The sequence below is a fragment of the Syngnathus acus genome, chromosome 2 (genome assembly GCF_901709675.1).
Source record: "Syngnathus acus chromosome 2, fSynAcu1.2, whole genome shotgun sequence".
Classification (NCBI taxonomy): Eukaryota; Metazoa; Chordata; class Actinopteri; order Syngnathiformes; family Syngnathidae; genus Syngnathus; species Syngnathus acus.
In genome coordinates, this window is record NC_051088.1 from 25,545,049 (window position 1) to 25,567,709 (window position 22,661).

Here is a 22,661-nt window from a genome sequence, read left to right on the forward strand (position 1 = left end):
AGCTCACCTCTCTTCTCTTATCCGCCGCACTCGTTCTGCCCTTTCTTTCTTATCCTGCTCTTCCTGAGCTCGTTGCTCCGCTGTGTCTTTCTGCACACGCTCGGTAATGGTCTCGTAATCTTTGGCAATGTTGTTGAGCAGCCAGCCCAAACCCCTTTTGATGGATTTGTCAACCTTCTTGCCGTAACCCAGCACGGCAGAGCACGGCTCCTGGAAAAGGTTTTGTCATTAGCACCGGCCGGCAGGCAGGCCGGCAGCCACGCAGGCAGGCAGGCAGGCAGGCAGGCAGGCAGGCAGGCAGGCAGGCAGGCAGGCAGGCAGGCAGGCAGGCAGGCAGGCAGGCAGGCAGGCAGGCAGCCACGCAGGCAGGCAGGCAGGCAGGCAGGCAGGCAGGCAGGGGCGGGTGGGCGGCTAGGAAAAGCAAGCAGAAGTCATGTCCCTCAGCAGGGGCAGGAACACTTACAATCTGACAGAGACACTTGTTCTCGTTGACAAGCTTCTCTAAGGACAGGTTCTCGATGATGTCTGCTTCCGCCAGCGCGCCTTCCTGATCCTGTTTGTTGGCAAGTCTGCAATGCAGATACAAGTCATAATGATTGAAATCATCATTTGTTCTTTGGTAGAAAACACAGAAATATGAGGTCAAATTGAAATCTTTGACACACTATATTTAGGTGATCGTCATTGAATTGAAATTGATTGCACAGCCTTAAGGGAGAACATCAGAACATTTGAGCAAATGAGAAACGGGGAGGCATCAACGTTCTGCCACTAGCCATATGATAGAATGATCAATCATATGAAAATGAAGTGCTTGAAAGTACTTTGACCTCGATTTGAGGCCAAAAAAACCGACTTGAATCAAGGATGATTGAAGCGTACAACTTGGAAAGACTTTGAATTCCACTCACACAAGCACAGGTTTCCCAGCGATGCGCGGGTGCTGCAGAACCTCCGCCATGGTCTCACGCGTCTCCTGAATCCGCTGCACATCGCTGGAGTCCACCACAAAGACCACGCCGTGCGACTCTGAGTAGTAATTCTTCCATATGCCGCGGATCCTCTTCCCGCCGCCCAGGTCGAAGATGGTGACCTCAAACTTCCCCTGCTTCAAGTCCACCTTGGAAAACCCTACGGTGGGAGCGACATCCTGGGGATTGTCTGAAAAGCAAAAATCAAAGGTGAGCAAAGACAAAGCAAGTGTGATAAGAAATTAAAAAAAAAAAAAAAAACGTTCAGGTCAACACCTCCTTGGATTCCTCGGACTGTGGCGGTCTTTCCTGCGTTGTCCAGTCCGACCATCACCAGAGTCACTTTTCTGCAGTCGGAAGGAATTAAAGGATGAATATTACATCAGTCAGTCTTGACTTTTATGCGCTCATTAAGTGACAAAGATCAACAGTGGATAGGCGACAAACGTTTCGCAGGGTCGTCTCCGAGGTGTCGATAGTAATCGCAGACCCGACGCGCATTTGTCGCCTTTCTTCATACTTAACTTTGACACTTGAGTGGAATGGACATCAAGCGCTTCATGGAAGCTTCATGGAAAGGCCAACCATCTCATGAGCGCCCGCCCGCCCGCCCACCTTCACGATATGCGTCGCAACCCCTCGCGCTAAGGTGTCAAAGGAGGGAGGGAGGGAGGGAGCTTCCCCGACCGACTGTGGGATTAGATGAGGATTTCGGACTAAATCCACAGGCTCGCTCAAGTCACATGGACCACGTGGGTTCCGCAAGGCAACTCTTTATCCTTACATCGGGATTCTCCATGACTGTGTACGCCAGGGGTGGGCAAACTACGGCCCGCGGGCCACATCCGGCCCACGGGACCGTTTAATCCGGCCCGCCAACCCTGAATTAATTGTATTATTAAACTTTTTTTTTTGTCATTTTGCCTGCAATGACTGCGTTTCCCCAGTAGATGGGGAAGCGCTCGCCTGCGCATTTACTACCGGAAGCCGTGTCAGAAAGCTCGGTGCACACTCACAAGTGCGTGTACGTACGTACTCAGTAGTACGGACATGGCGCACTCGCGCTCTATTTGTATCAGTCCCGAATTTAGAGCGTGGGCTGTGACGACAGCATTCTTGTAATTCGCTCGCTGAGCTTTCAGATACAGTTTTACGCTAAAGCCACCCACAAACCTTCCCCTGGAATCCTTCCATTAAAATGAATGGCCCGAAGAAAAGAAGTGAGTGCCGAATGTTAAAAGAGTGGCCAATTTGGCTCGACGTACGCGACGTGACGTTCAGCCACATCAACCCGTCACAGATCGAGGTAAACGGATCTCTCCTAAGAATTGCCACAACACATTTTACTCCAGACTATGATGCACTAGCAAAAAAGGGAGACCAACAACACTGTTCCCACTGAAAATGAAGGGGAGGCTCTCAAGTTTGTTGTAAAAAAATGCATTTTGAATATGATTTGTACACATAGCAGGGATTGAAACTAGCGACCATTCTCATTTTCAAACAATGCAGGATGCTCAAGGACATTGATGCACCCACCACCTGTTTGCGACTAATCTTAACCTGTAAAGTTCTTAAGGCTTACTTTAAGGAAGTGTTTCCCGTTTCCTCACCTCTGTTACCAGGTGTTTGTGAGTTCTGCTCTGATGTTCAGATACCCCTCACCGTGTTGCCGTTTTGATTACTTTATTTGGATGTATGCTTTCACCGATTCTTCAAGATGATATATTTGGTCAGAATGTTTGCTGTTTGATGTGATCTCATAAGATAAACATTTTTCATTAATCTGACCTGCAGGCACTGAAGTGATGGAGACTGTTATTCATAATAATAGTGTCGTATTTTATGAGAATCACTGATAGCAGTTTTTTAGTGATTTTTTTTTTTAATGCTGTTAATAAATGCATTTGTTTTCAAAAAACTTGTTTGGAATATCCATGCTTTACTACCTACTAAAGGCCAAAATCTTTTATGCAATGACCTTTACAGGTCACTTATATTACTTCACACAAACACTACGTCCATCTGCTCCTGGTTCGGCCCTCCGATCCAAATTTAGAACCCAGTTCGGCCCGCGAGTCAAAAAGTTTGCCCACCCCTGGTGTACGCCATGATGAACAAGAACAGTGTAGACATGCGTACAAATGAGAGTCAATTATAATACAGGAACAAATGTGACTACTGTATGAACTGTGAACATTGCCTGCCTGTAGCACAAGGCATCTGAATTTGAAGTCTGATAATATGTCAAAAAAAGTGCATACAGTAACTGGGATTTAAAAAATAAAATAAAATATATATATATATATATATATATATATATATATAAATAAATGTTATATCTGTATATTTTAATGACAAAATACAGCGTCATATAAAAGACTATTTCTTGAGTTACCCCCAAGGACCCCAAGTATATTCCGCAAGGCTACTCAAAAACTATAGCCTCCCTGAAATGACAAGTTGTCGTCTTCAATTTCACCATTTTTACAAGCTTTTACGTCCATCTCTACAAATCGGACAACTGTTGTGCTGAATCCTGGAATATTTGTTCGCCACAGTTTTCCATAACAATAGGGCCAATGGTGTAACATGATGAGGGAGGGACTTACACACCGAGTCTTTAAAAGTCATGAACAGTCATCATAACGCCAACTTTCTATCATGGTTTAACTCTGGCACCATAAATATTTAATTTACCGGTTGGTGATCATTTTGAAAAAGTTGACACGTACAACTGCAAATCAAAGCCCAAAATATGAAATATGTTGATTGTTTTTTTTTTTTGCTAAAACGACTTACCTTGCGGGCTCTCGCCAACGTTTCAGCCAGTTACAGCAATTCGCCATGAGGCTAAACATGTCAGGCCAAGTGCGAGCGAGCGAGCGTCTGGAGTCAAGTGGTCATCGAGCTGCCAGCCAGCCTCAGGTCAGGAGTGGCACCACCGCTTTTCCTTTTCAGTCGCGTCGTGTGGAGACCGTTACCCTCACGACATTAGGAGAGAGAGAGAGAGAGAGAGCGCGAGCGAAGTCCTCAACAGCATGGGCGGCCATTTCGATGCTGAACATCAAGTTGTAACCTAGGTAACCGTGTGAGTAAAGCCAAGCGAAGCCCCCAAACGTCGAATACATAGCCCAAAACTCCGAGAAGCGTTGAGTGCGGCTGGCTGGCTGGCTGGCGCGCTTGGAGCTGGCGTTAGTTAGCCGCCGCCGCGGCGGCTTGTTGAAACTCGTTTTTCGTCTCGACGCACGTCTGTTACCTTTTAACAGTTGCTTCCAGAAGCACTAAGATGTTTACATTGCGAACGAGGCACTTAGCTATTAGCTAGCTAGCTAGCTTCCTTCCTTCCTTCCGCTTTGCTGCGCCTTCTTTTCCGTTGCTAGGATGCAGGCAGGCGTGATGACGTCATATTCCCTCGTCAAAAGGAATCGTAAAAGAAGATCTTTTGAACAGCGCCCCCTGGGCACAATCAATGGAACGGTACCAAAATTCAAGAAATGAATGAATTTGGAATGAAACGTATTACATTTTGTTGTTTTTTATCTTTTGAATTATTTCGATCATTTCTTTACATGTTTTTAACTGTTTATTTCATGTCAATGATGTATTACAATGTTACATTATCTAATATGTTGAGAGCTTGACGCAATACATCTTGACACATTTAACCATTTCATTCTATATTTATTGATTTAATTAGGTCACTCTTGGTCCTCCATAGCAATCTGAAGATGCACGACAATGATATGTAAAATAAAAGTTGTATCATCTTTATTGAACCATCAACCACCTTTTTTGAACCAGCAACATCCATTCCAATAAAATGAGTCAATAAAACCAATATCCCCTGAAAACTAGCGGCAAAGTGTTGAAAGCATAAAGACCTCATGTAGGAGGATACTCAAAATACTTTTTTTTTGGGGTTGTTTGCATACAAGCGGCATACACATGCACTGTAGCTAGAAATGAAAATGATGATTTAGGGAAAATCCTTCGAGTGTTCTTTCTTATAACACCTTTCTCAAACATACGCAAATCTCATCCACTTGCAAAAAATAAACCGTTTTCTCCTGTAACAAACAACTTTCTTTATGCACAGCATGCAGCTTCCCTTTGTAACAACCAATTTCTTCAAACAAAAAAATGACCCCCATCCCAGGTTTTGGTGTAACAAAGGTTAAAATAGCTTGCTTCATTTTCGAAACTCACGTTTACATAAACATAAAAAGGAATCCCTATCATTACTCCCCCCCATATTTGAGACAAAATGAACTCAACGCATCTGTATACCTCGTGCCGCTGTGAAACTGTACAAGCACTGCACTGCACTGCAACCATTCACATCTCGTCCGTGGAATCCGAGAAAGACCGCTCCCTCCGCTGACGGCCTGTGACGAAGTTGAGCAAGTCGACAGCGGTTACCACCCCAAAGACCATCTGCTTTAAACTGGGAGAGCCGTCTGTCAAGTCTGGAAAAACAAGTAGAACAGAAGGGGGGAATCAACGATATTGACATCACCGAGCCTTTTCTATTTCCAAATACTCTCCAGTCAGATCAAGTCTGAATTGCCTCTTGTCGTCATGGTAACAAATGCAGCGAGCGGGATATTTCAATAACTTACACTGGATCTGCTCATGAACCACCAAGGCAAAGTGATCTATTTCCAGAATTCGGGACAACTTTCCCAAGTTATCCAACAGGCGGATCTGAAATGATGAGGCAAGGTGACAATGAAAGAAATGAGCTATTAAAAAAGATTGATTGATTGAGTGAACATTTATTATATATGAAATACTCAGTCAATATTAGTCCAAATTCAACCTGCGAGGAGCCCTTCTAATTTAATAAAGAGTCAAACCTGTTTGAACTGCTTGTAGAGCACTTTGTTAACCGGGTCCGACAGCTTGATCTTCCCCGCAAGAATAGAAGCCAGCATGTTCCCCAAAGTCACCATGCCCAGGATGACCCTACACAAAAGTACGCAAACACGCAATGAAGCATTTGACGGCGGCGGCGGCGGCGGCTAACGTTTCTACGCTCCGAGGTCACGCACGCACGCACGCATGCACGCACGCACCCCGACTCATCCACAACTGGGGCCTGGTCAAAGCCCTTCTCTTTGAGGATCTGGATGGTCCTCTGGCAGCTGACAGTCGGCAAGACGGTGAGAGGTGCGCACAGGTTCAAATTTTGCACGTTTAGGTTCCACCACCTGAGCGAGAAGAGACAGTACTTCCTGTTAATGAATGTTCTGCACACATTGACATCATTTTCAACATACCAAGGATTTTTCACCATCAGCTCCTTCTCGCTCAAGAAGCCCTTCTGCACCATCCATTTGTCACTCAGGAATTTGGACCTCGGAGAAGACATTTTTACATCCATGAATCCACAGAGTTCATTATTATCAGCGCTGGTTCGATACATCGGTGGGGAATGGTACGGGTAACTATAGAAAGGATGCCGGAAGACATAGCCGTCCGTCCATTTGCCAATCACAGGGTCAACACATGGGCTGGATTTGCACTGCTTGAATCCATTGAAGCCAGGAGCGCATTACCTACCTACCGCATTTCAACCAATAGAGGTGGGTTAGGGTGGGGGCGCTGTTGCGCATTTCTACCTTTCAAGCCAATAAAGCGGATGTTGTCTTTTTGGTTTTCTTTTGACTAATTCTCAATCTCATAGCCAATCAAATTCAGCAGATGTGTTTTTTTGGTTTTCTTTTGACTAATTCTCAATCTCATTTAGATCGGGGTTTGTGGCTGCTACAAATATGCTTGTGGCCAACGGGGAAAAAAGATTTTGAAGGCACTGAGTCGGAATGGAGGAAGGAATCTTTGACGTCTATAGCCGTCAACGGCGGTGAATGGGTTCATTGTTCAGTAAGGACAAAAAACGCCGAGAGTGGACAGTGGCTAAATGTGGTGAATTTTCAACGGCTATCCAAAACCCCCACACAGCCTTTGTCTTTTTTTTTCCCAAGCAGCAGACCAAACCACGTACCGGCCTGCCTCATCGCGTGCGTCACCAAGCCTTACATGTAATTTCGGACGGAGTCCGGAAGGATGACCACGCAGCGTTGTCCTTCTTTCAACTCTTGGGCAACATTGACGGCAGCTGCCATGGCGGTGCCGGAGCTCCCCCCTGTTCCGTTCCGTAGCGAGATCAGACAGCATGGCGCTTGGAATAGTTACGATTACTTCAAGTATGTTTCCGGTTGGAAGCACTTACCGCACAGCAAGCCCTCATCCCTGATCAACATTCGAGACATATTGAAGGACTCCTCGTCATTGGACTTGTACCAGGTATCAATAACCTGACGATAGCGAACATTTATTGCAAATCAGCACGCAGGCAGGCACGCAGGCAGGCAGGCAGGCACGCGGGAAGTAAAGTAAAGACCGCTGCTACTCACCGATCTATCCAGGACTGTCGGAATAAAGTCATAGCCGATGCCCTCCACCTCGTACTGGGTCTTATCCGTCTTGTTCAGTTCTTCCGGCTCTGCGAGGCAAGAGCCGACTGGGTCGACACCAACAATCTGTAGACAGAATTGCAAAAGTTGACACGTAGCGTTTACGTCAAGGCAAACTTCAGTCCAGGTGATTGCTGGTGGCTGTTCAAGCCACTATTTACAAATGATTCTATTCCTATTTGTTCAGTGGAACCTATTTGCTTGTCCCAGTTTTTGTGCTCTTTTCCAAACTGCCGAAGATGCCAAGAGATGACGACAAAGCTCTGGCAACTAGTGATCCATTTGAGTGGAGCAGTTTGAGATCCTCCCAGAAGCCAAGTGGAGAAGGAAGTCGCTGCTTGTCAACTTACCTTGATGTCGGGGCAAGAATCCTTGAGTTTCCGGGCTATGCCTGTAATGGTTCCTCCAGTGCCGGCTCCGGCCACCAGCATGTCTATTTGACCTGTCAAGGAGAAGAGAGAGAAAACAAAACAAAAAAACCCCTCTCAAACACGGCATCCCAACACGCCGCCATTTGCGTCGCGTACCGACCGTCGCACTGCTCCAGGATTTCTTCCGCCGTGGTGTCGTAGTGAGCCAGAGGGTTGCTCGGGTTGCGGTACTGATCCAGGATGTGGGAATTGGGGATTTCGTTCTTCAGGCGCCAGGCAACCCCCACGTGGGATTCGGGGGAGTCAAAGCGAGCGCTGGTAGGCGTGCGGACGATCTCGGCTCCAAGCGCTCTCAGGACATCCACCTGTGTCGAGAATTTTTTGGGGGGGGGAACGAATGACGGGTGTGCAGAGGAAATGGCGGCGAGGTCAAGGCAAAGGCACCTACCTTCTCCATGCTCATTTTCTCCGGCATGACGATGATGCAGCGGTAGCCTTTCACAGCCGCGGCCAGAGCCAATCCGATACCTCAACAGGAGCAAAGGACATTTACAAGGCTTGCTGTTTCCAGGCCATTTGTTGTTCTGGCAACACACGCACTGGCAAATACAAACATGCGTGCTCGCTCAATTACCGGTGTTGCCAGAGGTGGGCTCGATAATGGTGTCTCCCGGTTTGAGGACCCCCGCTCTCTCGGCGTCCTCCACCATTCGCAGACTGATTCTGTCTTTGACGCTGCCGCCGGCGTTGAAGAACTCACACTTGGCCACTACGCAAACATGAGCACGTCAAGCAAGTTCCAACGTTAGAAATATACACTTGTTAGTCATGATAGGAGTGAGTGAGTGAGTGAGTGAGTGAGTGAGTGAGTGAGTGAGTGAGTGAGTGAGTGAGTGAGTGAGTGATTCGATTGATGTTTTTTCATGCGTCTGGATTCAACAAATTCATCATTCCATCCATGCACACTAACACTATAGGAATGCAGATACAATTATAAAACTATTTCTATTTTCCCGCCTTCAAGTTTTTTGCAACTCGACATTTTTGACTAGAAATAGCGTTTTGTTCGTCATTGTAGCGTACGTAGCTTAGCTAAAATAGGAACTATCTCAAATACCATCACAAACGTTTGATCACAAGCTACTGGCTGACAACTTATTAACAGTTAGTTGAAGTTTCCATTTATCCAACTGAGAATGCGTGTCGTTCTTTTCGGTTGTATCCATTATGTCGAAACGTGTCAATTTGGAATGATGAACGTCATCGTTATTTGTACCTCACTTATCAATGAGCAACTATTTGATATTACTCATTGACTAGTAATTCAAATTCAGGACTAACAGTCAAACACCTCGCCATAGTAGAAACATTCTTGACATGTGCACGGAAACTCACAAATTTCACATTTGAGTCCAAAAGCTTTTGGGATTTTGTTGAGCCGCACCATAGGAGTGTCACCGATTCGGTGCAAAATATTGGGAAGAATTCTCGGCGTGGGCGTTCTGTCAGGAGAAGAATTATAAAAACAAGCAAGTGTGTCAGCAAAAAAAAAAAAAACATTGCCTGATCAAAACATTTTCTTCTAGACTCAATGCGGATTTTCTGTTGACAAACACTACAAGTTTTGGCCAAAGTGAAACAAAAGTCTCACCGTTTGATTTGAGGATGAGGGGATTCCGTCTCCGAGACCCCCAACCTCCACGTGCAGCGGCTCGGCAGGTCCGGACGGATCCATTTCCTCTGAGCGCTCGGCTCCCCCAATGCAGGAGCACCGTCAAGGCTGTTAAGCGACACCGTACCCTCACGCTGTTTGACTTCACCGTTGTTTTGGTGAGCTAGCTTGGCAGCGTGGGGGCAGATGGAGCTTTTGACAGGGATCTCTTTGGACATGGGTACTGATGGCATGGCTTGCTTTGGAAGAACCAAAACAAATATACATTGGATTTAATTGCCGCCGCGCTCAAGAAGTTGTGCAGAAAAAGCTGACATTTGGAACATCCTATGACAAAGTTTGAAGGAGGACGTGGACCATGTATTTCTCATTATTGCGCAACAGTTTGAAAACCAAAAAAGACAGCTGGATAAACAAGTACACTGAAACAATTTTGTAACCATTCCAGGCCGTATCGAGTCACGCCAACAATGATTAAACCCAGGCTGTTTTTATTCTTCAAGGCTGTTGTTTACTTTCTCGCCACATATTTGCTTTTTATACACATTCATTGAACTCGATGGAACGCATTGTGGAAAAACAGACTTTTGAATTGTCTGCATACAAACGGTTGGGTCTTTCGAGGATCTTCGCATGCAGCAAATGGGAAGCATTTGCTTATTTCCAAAGGGCTACCCGAGTTATTCCTGCAAATTGCGTCAGCCCAATTTGGCTAATTTGCTTAATAACCAGGCACACACAGTTTTGACAGAACATGCTATTAAGACACATGACACCGTTGTCATACTGTATGTATTCAGTGAGTCATCAGTCACAGTGCCAAACCAAGAACTGAAATAAACAAGCTTATCTTGATCAGACAGTCTGGATATAATGAATACTGCTGAATGTTTTGCCACCTAAATTCTTCTGTACAATATTCCCTCCATTGGCCAATGAATGACTCTTTTTACCTGCCTAATAATATTATGATGATTTCATTCTATGTCGTATTAATGCTCTTAAACATCCTTCCATTTTCACATATAGCATCTGTAGGTTTACATAGCCTGGCCAAATTTGGGACGTTTTTGCACTTTAATGTGACTGAGCTGTCTCATGATATGGCTGTTTGGTTTGCATGTTTTACTTGTGCTATTCGGAAATGTCCCGCAATGTAGTTTGAATCCTATTTCTAGTTTTAAAATGTGTTTTACCTCATCACACGTTTTCCCTTAAATAATGGTACAAATTCCGCAAAAGTATGTCCATTTCTTAGCACAATCCGAACTCTTGGGAACATATGTCATTCACCGCAGGCCAAGATGCTCATTTCAGATGCATCGACTAAACAGGGAAACCTGATCTGCTGTGCGACACACAACTAACTCCGTTCCGAAACGTGCAGATTCAAACAGGGATCATCTATTGTGTGTGCATGCAGGAATTCAGGCCGCAGTTGGAAATAAGAACTTGTTCTTAATTGTTTGCCCGGTTAAATAAAGATGAAATAACAATACAAAAAAGATTCAGTGGCTAAATCAGTAGCAAATTTATATGATCCTTAGCTTTCCTATGGAGCTCGTGTATTATTGATTTGTGGCATAATCAGCTGTCAAAAAGTCAACACATTGTGGGAAAGTTATTTTCATCTGGGGAAAAAAGGAAGAAGAAAAAAACCACTGTCTGCACCGTCAGCAGAAAGCAAAACGCAGCAAGCCAGCCAGCCAGCCAGCCATAACAAAAGCGCTACCTACGTACGCATGAACAGCAGGAGTGGAGAGCAAAAAGACACAAGGTGACGAATGAAAAGATGAAACAAGTCCTCGGCGTATTGGTGCGGAAGAACGCGTCAGCGAAAGATGCTGCGACTGTGGCAATCTTGCATCACTGTGGCAATCTTGCATCACAACAAAGCAAACGTGCAAAGAGTCATCTCCTCCATCTTCTCCAAAGGGACAGAGAGGTCATAAGAGAACATTCTGCTCCAATATCCCTTTCCTGCTCAAACCATGGTTTCAACGGACCACTAAGGCGCTGCTGTTGCATCAGCTTGCACGATGGCACAGGTCACGGCTAAAGAGCTTTCAATTAACAGGATGACTGTTTCTTAACCACTGTAGCGCGATGGCTCAATTTTCACTCACCTATTAATTCGAATGTGGTCGCTCCCCAAAAAACAGAGGAAAAGAGACGGCACACGTGAGATTCGGTGACAATACTGCGTAGCAAACAATTGGTCGCTTCCGCTTCCAAGCGTGCGGACTTGATAGAGGAGAGGTAAGCATCAGGGCCCTCGCTGATTGGCTGCGGTGAGGGCGTCGCGTCTGCTCCACGAATCAGGAGCGTCTTTCGACAGCGGATTGGCGCACGCAGTCACCGCCCCGCCCCGCCCCGCCCGCCCCCTGTTTCTGACGTTTTACGACACTCCCGCAGTCCGCGCAGCGCCACCGCCCCCCCCCCCCCCCCTTTCCCGTTTGTTGACACAACGCAACGGACATGTGGGAAAATCTACTGACGTTTACAATGACTAGCGATGCACGCGGGCTAGAAAGAAGGCCACTCTAAAAAAGGATCAACGCACTTTCCCTTCAGTTAAAAACTGACTGCCAGCCACGACTGGAGACACTTTCTAAAAAGTATGCGTCTAAACACATGAATTAGGCAGGCATTCCGGTTGTACTTGTTTTCTTCTTTTTTTTACCCCGTTTTGTTGTTGTATAAATATGACACAAAACCTTGGTGACATTTGACACCAGGGTCATATTTTTGTTTGAACCACATGTGCATTTCATTTGGTCTTGTGAAAACGTGTCAGTTCAATGCGTCAGTAATACGTTGCTGTTCTCTGACAAGAAACTGAGGGAGGGATCGTGGGAAGGACGTCACTTGTCGAAGACAGGTGTTTCTGAAAATCTCAAGTCAAAACATATGTTCTACACTACTGACTGGCTCCATGATGATTTGGAGTTGGCGACATTTCTTCACCACTAAAATATGTAACGCCTCCTTTACACACAGCCGATTTGAATGATTTCCCACATGTAGGAATGTCACACGCGCATCTCTTCTGTCTTGCAGATTTGGAAAGAAATGAAGTGATAGTTTCTGAAGTAAACAAAGCAGAGTAACAAATCTGTTTTATTGAGAAAGCGAGCAGCCGTTTGTAAAAAAAAAAGGAAGGAAAGAAAAGCACGATAAGAAGTCACCAAAAGTCGAAATGAGCGTTTCCACTGTGAGGCTTTTGGTCGAGGTCTTCAGAACCTTCCTGAGCGTTCTCTGTCTCTCGACCGCCGTCTTTCACGGTCCCGCCGCCGATCCTTCGAACGGGAGCGTCTGTCCCGGGAACGCGAGCGTTGCCTATCGGCAGAGAAAAAGCCAATCAAGTAGTACAAGTAGCGAATCAAAGTAAGTGATGCGTCCCGACCTTTTTCTACGACGTCCGTACAACTCTCGCCGAAGTTCCCTCGATATAGGTTTCAGGTGCATGAAGTTGCAGAAGCCACCTCGGGTGCACTCTCTGGAAAACAGTTTGTAGGTCTGATCAAAGCGCATGCTACTGTCAAGTGACATTTGCAAAGAAGCATTTTCAAAGGGAATCACTCGTCTTTATTGATAATCACCATGGTAGCAGGAGAATGAATAACGTCGTCGCCAAAATCATTCATGAGGAAGGAGGCCATTTGCAGTACATCTGATCGGGAGATGCTTCAGTGCGCAGCGAAAGGACCCAAAACACTTAAAGGGAAAAAAGGTCTTCGAAGCCAGACGGAGAATTTGTACTTGTGCTGTTTATTTTCTTCATCGGTTTTTTGTTTGTTTGTTTTTTTCCAGCCGGCATGTGACATCGGCACCTTCAAATCAAACTTTTCAGACACATCTGACTGGAACGCATGACATGCGCTACGTAAAGACTTGATCACGTGTTGTCCACTTGATGGCACAAGCGAGCTGCTGTCAACCAACCGGATGCATCACTCGAATGCAATGGCCCACAAATCTAGATTTGCTCAAGAATGTCATCTTACATTTTGACCGTTTTGAAATGATACGGTCGAGTTTTCGGCTCATCATCCCGACTGCGGTTCCTCACCCCATTTCGTATTGGCGGCAGCAAGCTTCCCTGAAGTCAGTGACAGGGGAGAGCTCAGCGTGGACGGGCTGGGCGTTGAACCAGCGGTTGTTCAAGTCCAGGACAGCTTTTTCCGCATCCTCTTCGCGACGGAACTGCACGCAAAAAATGTGGGAAGAAGGTGCCGCTTCTTGACGTCAACAATTTAGTACCTTGACGTAGACGTTGCCAACAAGATGGTCGCCCAAGTTGTCGCAAATGTTCATCTCTTCTACTTCCCCGTACTTTTCCTCCATCTCCGTGAAGACCTCCTGCGTAAAAGCAAGTCCAGTTGAAACCGTTCAACGCCACTTTTCAAGGTCAAATTGCAGCGTGACTTTGATTTGGGATTCTTGGGAGATGGACAGATCTGCTGCGAAAGCACAGCAGTGGAACAAAAGTTAGAGTACAACATTACAAGCTCCAGTTTGATATCGCTTGAAAATTCAAGTTAAAGACTGCTGCAGGTCTTAAGCACTTGCGGACAAAAGGGAAGGATACAAAAAAAATGACTCACCTCAAAGAACTCGTCATAGTGCTCCTGCATTTCCACATCACTGACGGCGCCTGAGGTGACAAGACGACATCGTCAAAAAAACTCAACTTGGGACATTTAGCATGAAGTGCAGCGTGTGCGTGTGCGCGTTTAACATTTAGGAAAACTACAACTTGGCCCGGCTGGCTTCCTCCGGGCAGGACAACGATTTCATTACGTGCACAACGTCACGGTCAAATTCTTGATGCTCTAGCTACAAACACAAAATGGGGTCAGCGACCGACCCGCTTCTGCCGATCGGACATTGTGTGCTCAGTGACGGATGGGCGCAAAGCCCATAGGCTCAAACAGATATGCCTTCACACGTGGAGCCTGGATGTTTGATTAGCGTTGCAGTCAAGGTTAATCCAAGGTGAGTTGGCCAGTGGTGGGCCGCTTAAGAGGAATTCAGCCTCAAATCAGTTCATAAGCCAAATCAAAACCCCAAGATGTTGTTTTTGTTGTTGTTTTTTTGCATGGGGGGGGGGGGGGGGGGGGGGGGGGCTCCTGGGGACGAAGAAGAACTTACAGTACAAACCATCAGCAGACTTGGGCACAGTTTTCAAGGTTATGAAGGTAAATGTTCAAGGGGGGAAATGTTCTGAAATACAAAACGCAAACTTCTGTGACAAAGAGCAAGGAAAAACGTGGAGCTGGGGAGGGAAAACATGTGATTAGAATCCACAGGAATGGCATCTTGGTCATCTTTGAGGGCTCAAAAAGAGCATTGAATGGCGCAAGTTTGAAAGCGCCTCGTGTCACAGCATGGAAAAACACATTAGACTTGCCTTTTCTCCTGAGTCGAGGTCAGGTTTCTAATCAGAATGCTGATAAAGAGAAACTTTTCACCAATCAGATGGTGTGGGGTGGACATGAATTTCGATGATGCAAAAAAATCCAACACCTGAGTCACGAGTCAGGTTGACTGTGTATTATCAGCGTTAGTCGAGTCTGTGGCGGGCGGGCGGGCGTTGCGCCAAGACCTGACGTATTGCCGTTTATGCCCTCATGTGTTACGCAACATGCAGCTGTTTCGCAAAGTGCCATACGTACGGCCGAGCCGCAAGCGACACCTCACGTGTAGCCTTAATAAATCACAGGGAGTGTCGGTGGGGAGGGCAGGGCAGGGCAGGGCAGGGCAGGGCAGGGCAGGGCAGGGCAGGGCAGGGGGTACTTACAGCGCGACGCGTCGGCCGTCTGTGCGCTGTTCTGAGGGTTCCGGTAGATGTTTTGTATCAAAATAGTCTGCAGTGCGGCCGATTCAAACAAAAAGCAATTAAAAAGAAAAACAAATGAGCACTGTTGTAGCAGCAATTGTTCAGCAACATCATCCTCACCTGGCTGAAAGTGGGTTTGTTGTGCAATCTCGAGCAGCGGTCTCCATGTCTGCAAGCTCCAATTTTAAAATAGAAGGAACAATTGACCCTGGAAAGAAAGAATGAAGGACTCAAATGAGCATACTAGGGCTGAAAGTGTTGCGATTTTTCTGACAGCTATTTGAATTCAATTTCCTCGAAATGAAGTTTCAGCGCACTCTTCACATTGCCTCTTCGTACATGGCGCGCTTTGATGCTTTTCATCAGACATTCAAAGCACTTCAGCCTTGCTTCCGGTCTACTTTCTTGGTTAAGTGTAAATAATGAGACTCAAAACATGTAACCGTATTGTTTCGAATAAAATATCTGGGGCAGTGTAACTTGGGAAAGTTAAAATGGTGCTTTCGTTTTTTTCTTGGATTCTTTAACCACCATCTTGACATGATAGTTGATTTTCTATGAATATCAATCACATCGTTGAAGCATATCATTTGCAAATACATCATTCAAAGTATCCTGAACGGAACGATTCCGATCATGAGGTGCTTGCGAGAATCGATTGCATGCAAGACTTTGGGCTGTTCTTCTGCAAATGAAACAATCCCGCCAATTTTTGCAAACCACTTCCTTAGCGATGACTGGGCCAGTAAGAACAACATGAGCAAATACTTTGAAAAGAAAAGACGCGAAGTTTAGAGCGTTGAATCCTGTTTCATTCATTGAGTTAGCTCAGCTCGTTAGCTCCTCTTGCTAATATCACCTGTATTCTTGACAAGCCAACACTATCGACTGAGCTAGCGCTCTAGCTTGGGAACTGCACTGGTGCTCCCCGAGTCAATCGTCTTTCTCGCTTTACTCAACCTAACAGAGAAGCAAACTTACTTGTCTTTCTCTGTGCCGAAAATGGACGCCAGATACTCCGCCATTTTCGGCTGGCTCGTCGGAAGCGTACCTCGTACGCCGTGACGTCATGGAATGACGTCAGCAAGAGCATTTTTTGCAATGACACATAAAACCACATCCAGGCGCTGTTGTGAGAAGAGGAAAAAAAAAAAAAAAAGAGACCATGCATAAAGTGTTCAAATATTTGGCGCGAGGGAAAGCCTTGTGGCTGCTGGCCACTAGCGCTTTTTGGCAAGACACCTCTTTCGGCATGCCTTCAATTGCTTTGACTCTTGATTTCACTACTTTTCGGTTGTTTCTTTGTTTTATGCTGAGATGCTATGGATTGTTAAAGCTGTCATCAAGTGCAAAAAAGAAAGGAGCGAGCGGGGCAAACAGGGTGGAGATTGATGGACACCGTTCAGCGCCATTCCGGCCAAGAGCTTGCTTCCAATCACCTGTGCGAATCCTCCAATCAAAGCGGCAGGCATGAAAAGGTGCGATACCGAGTCGACAGACCGCAACGGGAGGGAGCTGCTGACATTTGCACGGCATGACGTTTCCCCGGGGGCGGATTTGCCGAACACGCTTGGCTTTGTACAGCGCGCGCAAACGACCACTTTTTCTTCTCGTCCACCGAGCAAAGGAGCAAAACACTTGCGTGCGCCCGTCCGCCCGCCGGCCGCCTACCCCCACCGGAAGGAAGGAAGGAAGGAAGGAAGTGAGCGAGCGAGCTCAGACGCCTGACTCCGGTGACGCAAAGCAGCGGGAAGTCGCTGATGGTGGCAGGCAGGCAGGCAGATCAACCAGAGAGAGCATCAGGATGGGCATGTAATGATGACGTGGCCACCGGACGCCCCCCCTTCCCCCCCAAGATACATTGCCGAACTTTGACCTGCGATCATTCTGCTAGCGCTAAGGACGTCAATCATCTCACACAGCTCAGGCCAGGAACCGAGACCGTTTCGAGCACAGTTGTGTTGTGGCCCGCCCGCCCCCACCACAGCACCCCACGAGCAAGTGACGTCACCGGGGAAAAGTTTGAACTTTACTCAGTCACCCACCACCTTGAGCTCAACGCACATTAGTCACAAGTGACTCATCAGGCAACTTGTCTCATTGTATTGTTGTGATCAAGGCGAGATCATATTATTTGATCCATGGAAATCCCAGACACTTCCTCAACTACGGAAAAACGAGTGTGGCGATACTCCTTTCGAACATTTTGGCAGGTTGGAACAGGGCCTCAAACAACAAGCGGAATCACAAACAAAGGAAAACACCATGAACCCAAGTAGCGTGGGAGGGAGGTGACTCACACAAATAAGTGACGTTCATCTGTGTTGGGAATCGCCCAATCTTACTCAGGTCGCCACCTGTGTCTGACAAAAGTCCTGTCAATTGTCACCGTTGAATTGACCTTTTTGTTTACAAGCAATGGCGTCTTTCGCACATCTAACCCAAGATCAAAATCACCTCACCCTTCTACGCTGCAGTCGTATGAGTAGAAATGACATTTGCTTCATTTAAGAGCAGGCCTTTATCATTTTGGTTTGTTTTCAACGTTTATTACAAGAAATGCAATTGGTTCCAAACCCACCCGCGATTGGCGAACATCGACAAAATAGATTGTTACAATATCCATAAAATACTTTTATGAACCTTTATTGTATTTTTTAAACGCTTTATTGTACTTTGAAACACTTTTGTCAATGTGACTTTCAGGAACATTCTTATTTACAGAACACAGGCCCAACATCGGGGTCACACTCCATCCAGCGTGAATCTGCAGGGTAAAGCAATCACACACGGTTCCCTTTGCTGAGTTCTGTGCAAAGACTTAGGGTTATCCCGATTATCAGCGCCAGCTCAACTGAATTAAATACGCAGCGAGGCTTGCTTTGACGGCAAACATGTGAGCTGCGATTTGCTCCAAATTGCCAGGTGTTTGCCATTTATCCTCGACGAAGATATTACTGCACACTATTCGTTGACCTACAGTAAAAATCTTGCTTTGTCTGCGTGACTCTTTGGTACTGCCGTCTAGTGGCCAAAACATGCACAGGCCAAGGGCGCACACACACCGTTTACTTTTTGACATTAGGGCCTAATCATACGTGCTGTGCTTTGAAATAGGACAGAATAATAGAGTGACCAAAAAAAGGAGTGATGCAGAAAAACATGATCAAACTCAGCAAGAAAAGGTACGATGAATCAATTCAAAATCATTTGGGAAATTCATTTTCACACTGGAAGCTTTGAAACATTAGCAGTACATTATTTATTTGGTATGGCGTGATTATTATGGGGTCCTTGGGAAAAGTTCTCAATTTAAATGAAACGTGAGTTTCAATTGGCCTGTTAGTAAAAGGGGGATGGCTGATGGAGAAGTCTTGTGTGCAGGCACCATGAGTTCGATTCGCGCATAAGACGGTGTGCGTGCGTGCGTGATGTGTGGAGAAAAAAAAAAAAGTTTGTAAAAGACTCGCCCCCAGATGAGAGAGAGCATGTGCATGAGTAACGTGTTCAGCTTACCCGCCACGGAGAGTCAAATTCCCTCAGCCCACAACAGAGCAGCGGCAACAGCAGAAGAGCAGAGCAGAGCAGAGCAGTCGGTGCCCGTGCTGGTGCTGGTGGCGCTTGTTTGCTGTACGATCGCAGCAGCACCATGGCTGCGCTGGTGAGCCTCGACCTCCCTCTTCTCCTCCTCCTCCTCCTGCTCGGATGCTCTCACGGCGGCCTACAGGAGCAGATCAGGAGCGGCTGCAAGAAATGGACGCGAATGTCGAGTGAGGTTTGCTGTGACGAGTGTCACCCGGGTGAGTTGAAACCTCTTTGGCCGGCCGCATCATGATTCCATCTCGGCTCGAGATTTAGGAGCAAGGGCAAATGTGTGTGTACATATATATATGTGTGTATATATATATATATATACACATATATACACATATATATATATACATATATACACATATATATATATACATATATATATATATACATATATACACACACATACATATATATATATATACATATATACACAAACATACATATATATATATATATACATATATACACACACACATACATATACCGTTTTTTTCCGTGTATAATACGCCCCCATGTATAATACGCACCCTAACAATGGCATGTTGATGCTGGAAAAAAGCCTGTACCCATGTATAATACGCACCCAATTTTTTTTTTTTTTTTTTTTCTTTTTTTTTTTTTAAAGTCCCAATGATCGTCACACACGCAGGGAGGCAATGGGTCCCATTTTTATAGTCTTTGGTATGGTCTTAACTAGGCTGGATGTATTTTTTTTGTTGGCGTTGATTTCTCCGACTGCCCGTAAAGGCACCACCGCGATCAGATGAAAAGAGAGGAAAGTGACGTGCGGACATGTGAAAAAGGCGGCTCTGTATGGGAGAGACGTTGAAGAGGAATAAAAACACCCTTGGAAACCAAAACTTGCCCCTCGTCGTGACTCGGAGCCGCAACAAATGTTTCGGATTTGTGTAGGGTACATTGTGACAGCAAACGAGCAGGTGATCGAGCAAGCGTCTGATACGAGAGCATTGCGTTCGTATGGAGCGTGTTTGAAGTGAACAGCAGGGACGAAAGGAACAAGGCAAAGTGTTGTGAAATAAAATATTACCTGTAATACGCATTTTGTTATTTGCTGATTGTATTAAACTATCACATTCATTGTCAGTCAAGAAGAGAAGAGGACTATTATCCCTTCTTTGACGAAATGACCAGAGCACAGTACAAACACACTATTGTTCTTTCGGTATTTATTCAACCCACATTCTTTCACAACATGACAAGAAGAGAACAATACATAAATCAATACTCGTACCAGTACCGTGATTTTCTTAAAAAAAAAATAATAATAATTAAATTAAAAAAAAAAAATTTAAAAAAAATTGTACCCATGTATAATGCGCACCCCAGATTTTAGGACAATAAATTAGTTAAATTTTGCGTATTATACACGGAAAAAAACGGTATATATATATACATATATACACACACATACATATATACATATATACACACACATACATACATATATATATACACATATATACACACACTACATATATATATATCATATACATATACATATATACACTACATATATATATATATATATATATGTATATATATATAAATATATACACTACATATATATATATCATATATAAATATATACACTACATTATATATATATATATATATATATCATATACATATATACACTACATATATATATATATCTATATATCATATAGATATATATATATATATATATATTTCTTTTTTCTTACTGATTTCCACTATTTTTTTTATTTCAAAATTTGCCATTTCACTTGCCCATTTACCCCATGGACATATGAATTCAATTCAACTTTTGCAAAAAAAAACAACAACCCAATTATTGTCGTTTTGTACAAAAAGGAAATTGGGTCAAATCAACCCAACTCCTTGGGTCGGTCTGATTTTGAAGCCAAAGTGGGTTGTTTTTCCACCCAGTATTTTTCATCATCTCAGGAAATGGCACAACTAATATTCGAAAGAGGAGCACATGCAGCTTCTCGTTTGAGTCGAAACCAAAAATAAAAAGGTTTTGTCAGTGAATATCCGGCTCGAGCTTTGAGGATTTGTTTGGCCCGTAAGCGAAGGAACTTTGCTTTTGTTGAATTTGCGCACAGGCAACCGGCTGGTGTCGTACTGCGGCGCCGATCCCAGCAATCTTTGCACTCCTTGTGAGAGCGGGACATACAGCCAGAAGGCCAAAGACTACAAGTGCTCCAGGTGCACTCAGTGCGAAGGTCAGCCTTTCCCCCGACAGTCAAGCCCAAAGCCCACTTTGTTTCTCAAAGCCTTCCACCGCAAATGCGCTCGGCCTCGCAGGGGCGCAGGTTCTGCTGAAGGCGTGTTCGGCCACCGGCGACACGCTCTGCGGCTGCAAGGAAGGGCTGCTGTGCGGCGACCAGGGCTGCTCCTTCTGCCGTAAAAAGTGCGGCAAAGGCGAGGAGCCCGCTGACAAACGTAAGTTGAGCGCCGGACGGCCGTTTCGGGTGTCGGCCCCTCCCTCCAATCCCCACTTGGCCGCAGGTTCTTGCAGACCGTGTGCGAACGGAACCTTCAACGACCAAATCCATCAGAAGTGCAAGTCCTGGAGTACCAGGTGAGATTACGCGCGCACACTTGACAGCGGGCCAGCGTCCCCTGACGACACGCCGTTCTCACCAGGTGTCCTGGTCCGGACCAAATGGCAGCCGGCGGCGATGCCTTCAGCGACATCAAGTGCGTCAACGTTTCGCGCAGCAATCGGAAAGGTATGACGTCAATTCCCTCCCGCGCAGGTGCGCTTTGGCTTGGCAGGCAGGCAGGCGTCCCTGGTGCCCGAACCGCTCTGTGTCTTTCAGAAGGGACCGGCGCGGAGCAGGCCTGGCTAGTGGTGACGGGCGTGTGTCTGATGGCCTCGAGCGTCACTCTCTTCGTCGTCATGGCCGTGTACCGCTGCGAGAGAAACAAGAAGACGACGGCGGCGGTCCAAACGGCCCGAGTTCCTGTCGAGAGCACAGGTACGAAAGGGACTCGGTGCCTGCCATCTGGCCTGGGCGGGAAGTTCACCTTCGTTTGACGGGTTTGCCAGCAGGGTTTGAATGCGCTCGTCATCTTGTCACTGACCAAATGTAACCGGGCTGACTTTTCTCACAATGGCCCTCACTCGAAAGCGGCCTTAACACAGCCGTTAGCCCGCCGGGAAGGCCGCCGGCGCCTCCATAAGTGATTTCCTTCAGGTCAAAAGAAACGTCATCTGGTGACTGCATTCCGCACAAGGTTTTTCAAAATTGGATTCAGTTTTGGTCGAGTTTTAGGGTGCCAAGTGTGTATTCACGGGTGCCAAGTGTGTATTCACACCATGAAAGACAAACAGTGGGTTGAAAAGAAATGTGGGAGCACTCGCGTGCTTGCAGTTAACCATCCTGTTGTCACCTCTTGCCTTCTCTAGAAGAGCCCAACACACTCATCGCAGTTGAATGCAGTTTCCACGAAGCCCAGGAAGAGCAGGGAAGCAGCTCGCAGTCTTCAGCCTCCGAAGACTCCCGGCAGCAACTGGTGGTGTGAAGGAAATCAAATTTCGACACTCGACGGAAGGAAGAAGAAAAAAAACAAAGACCCCAGTTGGGTCCATCTTCTTGGGATGCACCTTCTGTTGATCTGCGGGTGGGTGGGACATTTCACTCAGTCAAGACTTGCAGACAAAAGCTGCCGCTTTGTGTTCCACGAGACTGGGGGGGGGGGGGGTCAATCCTGCAGATCAAT

At 45.9% G+C, this 22,661-nt stretch overlaps 4 protein-coding genes and 1 long non-coding RNA gene across 13 annotated transcripts in view; 1 reads left to right on the plus strand and 4 right to left on the minus strand.

Moving 5' to 3' along the window:
• arl13b (ADP-ribosylation factor-like 13b) overlaps positions 1-4,365 on the minus strand; it is a 51,921-nt gene extending 47,556 nt beyond the window's left edge. For 5 of the 8 annotated variants that reach the window (XR_005097380.1, XR_005097379.1, XM_037246300.1 and 2 more), the window contains exons 1-5: positions 3,774-4,364; positions 1,248-1,318; positions 912-1,161; positions 464-569; positions 8-210 (exon numbers count right to left, since the gene is read on the minus strand). Coding sequence is in view for 6 of the 8 variants with exons in the window: in XM_037246300.1 (XP_037102195.1) it covers positions 8-210; positions 464-569; positions 912-1,161; positions 1,248-1,318; positions 3,774-3,832 (689 nt within the window). In the remaining 2 variants the exon portion in view is untranslated. Of the gene's footprint in view, positions 1-7; positions 211-463; positions 570-911; positions 1,162-1,247; positions 1,319-3,773 lie in introns of all 8 variants that reach the window. The other 3 variants (XM_037246295.1, XM_037246294.1, XM_037246296.1) reach the window with 2 other exon arrangements.
• Positions 4,366-4,720: 355 nt separating this feature from the next.
• On the minus strand, positions 4,721-11,775 carry LOC119119707 (cystathionine beta-synthase-like). Of its 2 annotated transcripts, none has more exons than XM_037246251.1 (15): positions 11,620-11,775; positions 9,473-9,732; positions 9,217-9,323; positions 8,456-8,590; positions 8,270-8,349; positions 7,982-8,186; positions 7,801-7,892; positions 7,391-7,516; positions 7,207-7,291; positions 7,014-7,119; positions 6,254-6,331; positions 6,050-6,184; positions 5,831-5,939; positions 5,594-5,678; positions 4,721-5,440 (listed from the first exon to the last, which is right to left on the minus strand). In XM_037246251.1, exons 2-15 carry the CDS (start codon positions 9,724-9,726, stop codon positions 5,310-5,312), a joined length of 1,728 nt encoding a protein of 575 aa, XP_037102146.1. In that variant the 5' UTR covers positions 9,727-9,732; positions 11,620-11,775; the 3' UTR covers positions 4,721-5,309. The 2 variants fall into 2 exon arrangements, with proteins under 2 accessions (XP_037102146.1, XP_037102147.1); XM_037246252.1 differs by having other exon boundaries at positions 9,473-9,728; positions 11,620-11,742.
• Positions 11,776-12,581: 806 nt separating this feature from the next.
• On the minus strand, positions 12,582-16,434 carry LOC119119749 (splicing factor U2AF 35 kDa subunit-like). The gene is made up of 8 exons (XM_037246343.1): positions 16,317-16,434; positions 15,456-15,543; positions 15,297-15,363; positions 14,101-14,150; positions 13,757-13,855; positions 13,566-13,699; positions 12,900-12,992; positions 12,582-12,832 (listed from the first exon to the last, which is right to left on the minus strand). The coding sequence occupies exons 1-8, from the start codon at positions 16,358-16,360 to the stop codon at positions 12,730-12,732; spliced, it is 678 nt and encodes a 225-aa protein (XP_037102238.1). The 5' UTR covers positions 16,361-16,434; the 3' UTR covers positions 12,582-12,729.
• On the minus strand, positions 14,913-15,287 carry LOC119119780. Its single transcript, XR_005097393.1, has 2 exons — positions 15,102-15,287; positions 14,913-14,959 (listed from the first exon to the last, which is right to left on the minus strand). It is a non-coding gene; the product is annotated as an uncharacterized LOC119119780 (long non-coding RNA).
• Positions 16,435-18,906: 2,472 nt separating the features above from the next.
• On the plus strand, positions 18,907-22,473 carry LOC119119742 (tumor necrosis factor receptor superfamily member 9-like). Its single transcript, XM_037246331.1, has 7 exons — positions 18,907-19,135; positions 21,038-21,157; positions 21,240-21,377; positions 21,444-21,516; positions 21,582-21,667; positions 21,758-21,916; positions 22,348-22,473. The coding sequence occupies exons 1-7, from the start codon at positions 18,985-18,987 to the stop codon at positions 22,461-22,463; spliced, it is 843 nt and encodes a 280-aa protein (XP_037102226.1). The 5' UTR covers positions 18,907-18,984; the 3' UTR covers positions 22,464-22,473.
• The last annotated feature ends 188 nt before the right edge of the window (positions 22,474-22,661 follow it).

Bases quoted from the DNA above. Each gene is read 5' to 3' on its own strand.
- LOC119119707 (XM_037246251.1), bottom strand. From the start codon at position 9,726: ATGCCATCAGTACCCATGTCCAAAGAGATCCCTGTCAAAAGCTCCATC. The intron at 7,292-7,390 runs GTGAGTAGCAGC...CGCTATCGTCAG, and splicing joins CGACAGTCCTGGATAGATCG to GTTATTGATACCTGGTACAA. The intron at 5,441-5,593 runs GTAAGTTATTGA...TTGTTTTTCCAG, and splicing joins GGTTCATGAGCAGATCCAGT to ACTTGACAGACGGCTCTCCC.
- LOC119119742 (XM_037246331.1), top strand. From the start codon at position 18,985: ATGGCTGCGCTGGTGAGCCTCGACCTCCCTCTTCTCCTCCTCCTCCTC. The intron at 19,136-21,037 runs GTGAGTTGAAAC...ATTTGCGCACAG, and splicing joins CTGTGACGAGTGTCACCCGG to GCAACCGGCTGGTGTCGTAC. The intron at 21,378-21,443 runs GTAAGTTGAGCG...ACTTGGCCGCAG, and splicing joins CGAGGAGCCCGCTGACAAAC to GTTCTTGCAGACCGTGTGCG.
- LOC119119749 (XM_037246343.1), bottom strand. From the start codon at position 16,360: ATGGCGGAGTATCTGGCGTCCATTTTCGGCACAGAGAAAGACAA. The intron at 15,544-16,316 runs GTAAGTTTGCTT...CTTTCTTTCCAG, and splicing joins TTCGGCACAGAGAAAGACAA to GGTCAATTGTTCCTTCTATT. The intron at 15,364-15,455 runs GTGAGGATGATG...GCCGCACTGCAG, and splicing joins ACAAACCCACTTTCAGCCAG to ACTATTTTGATACAAAACAT.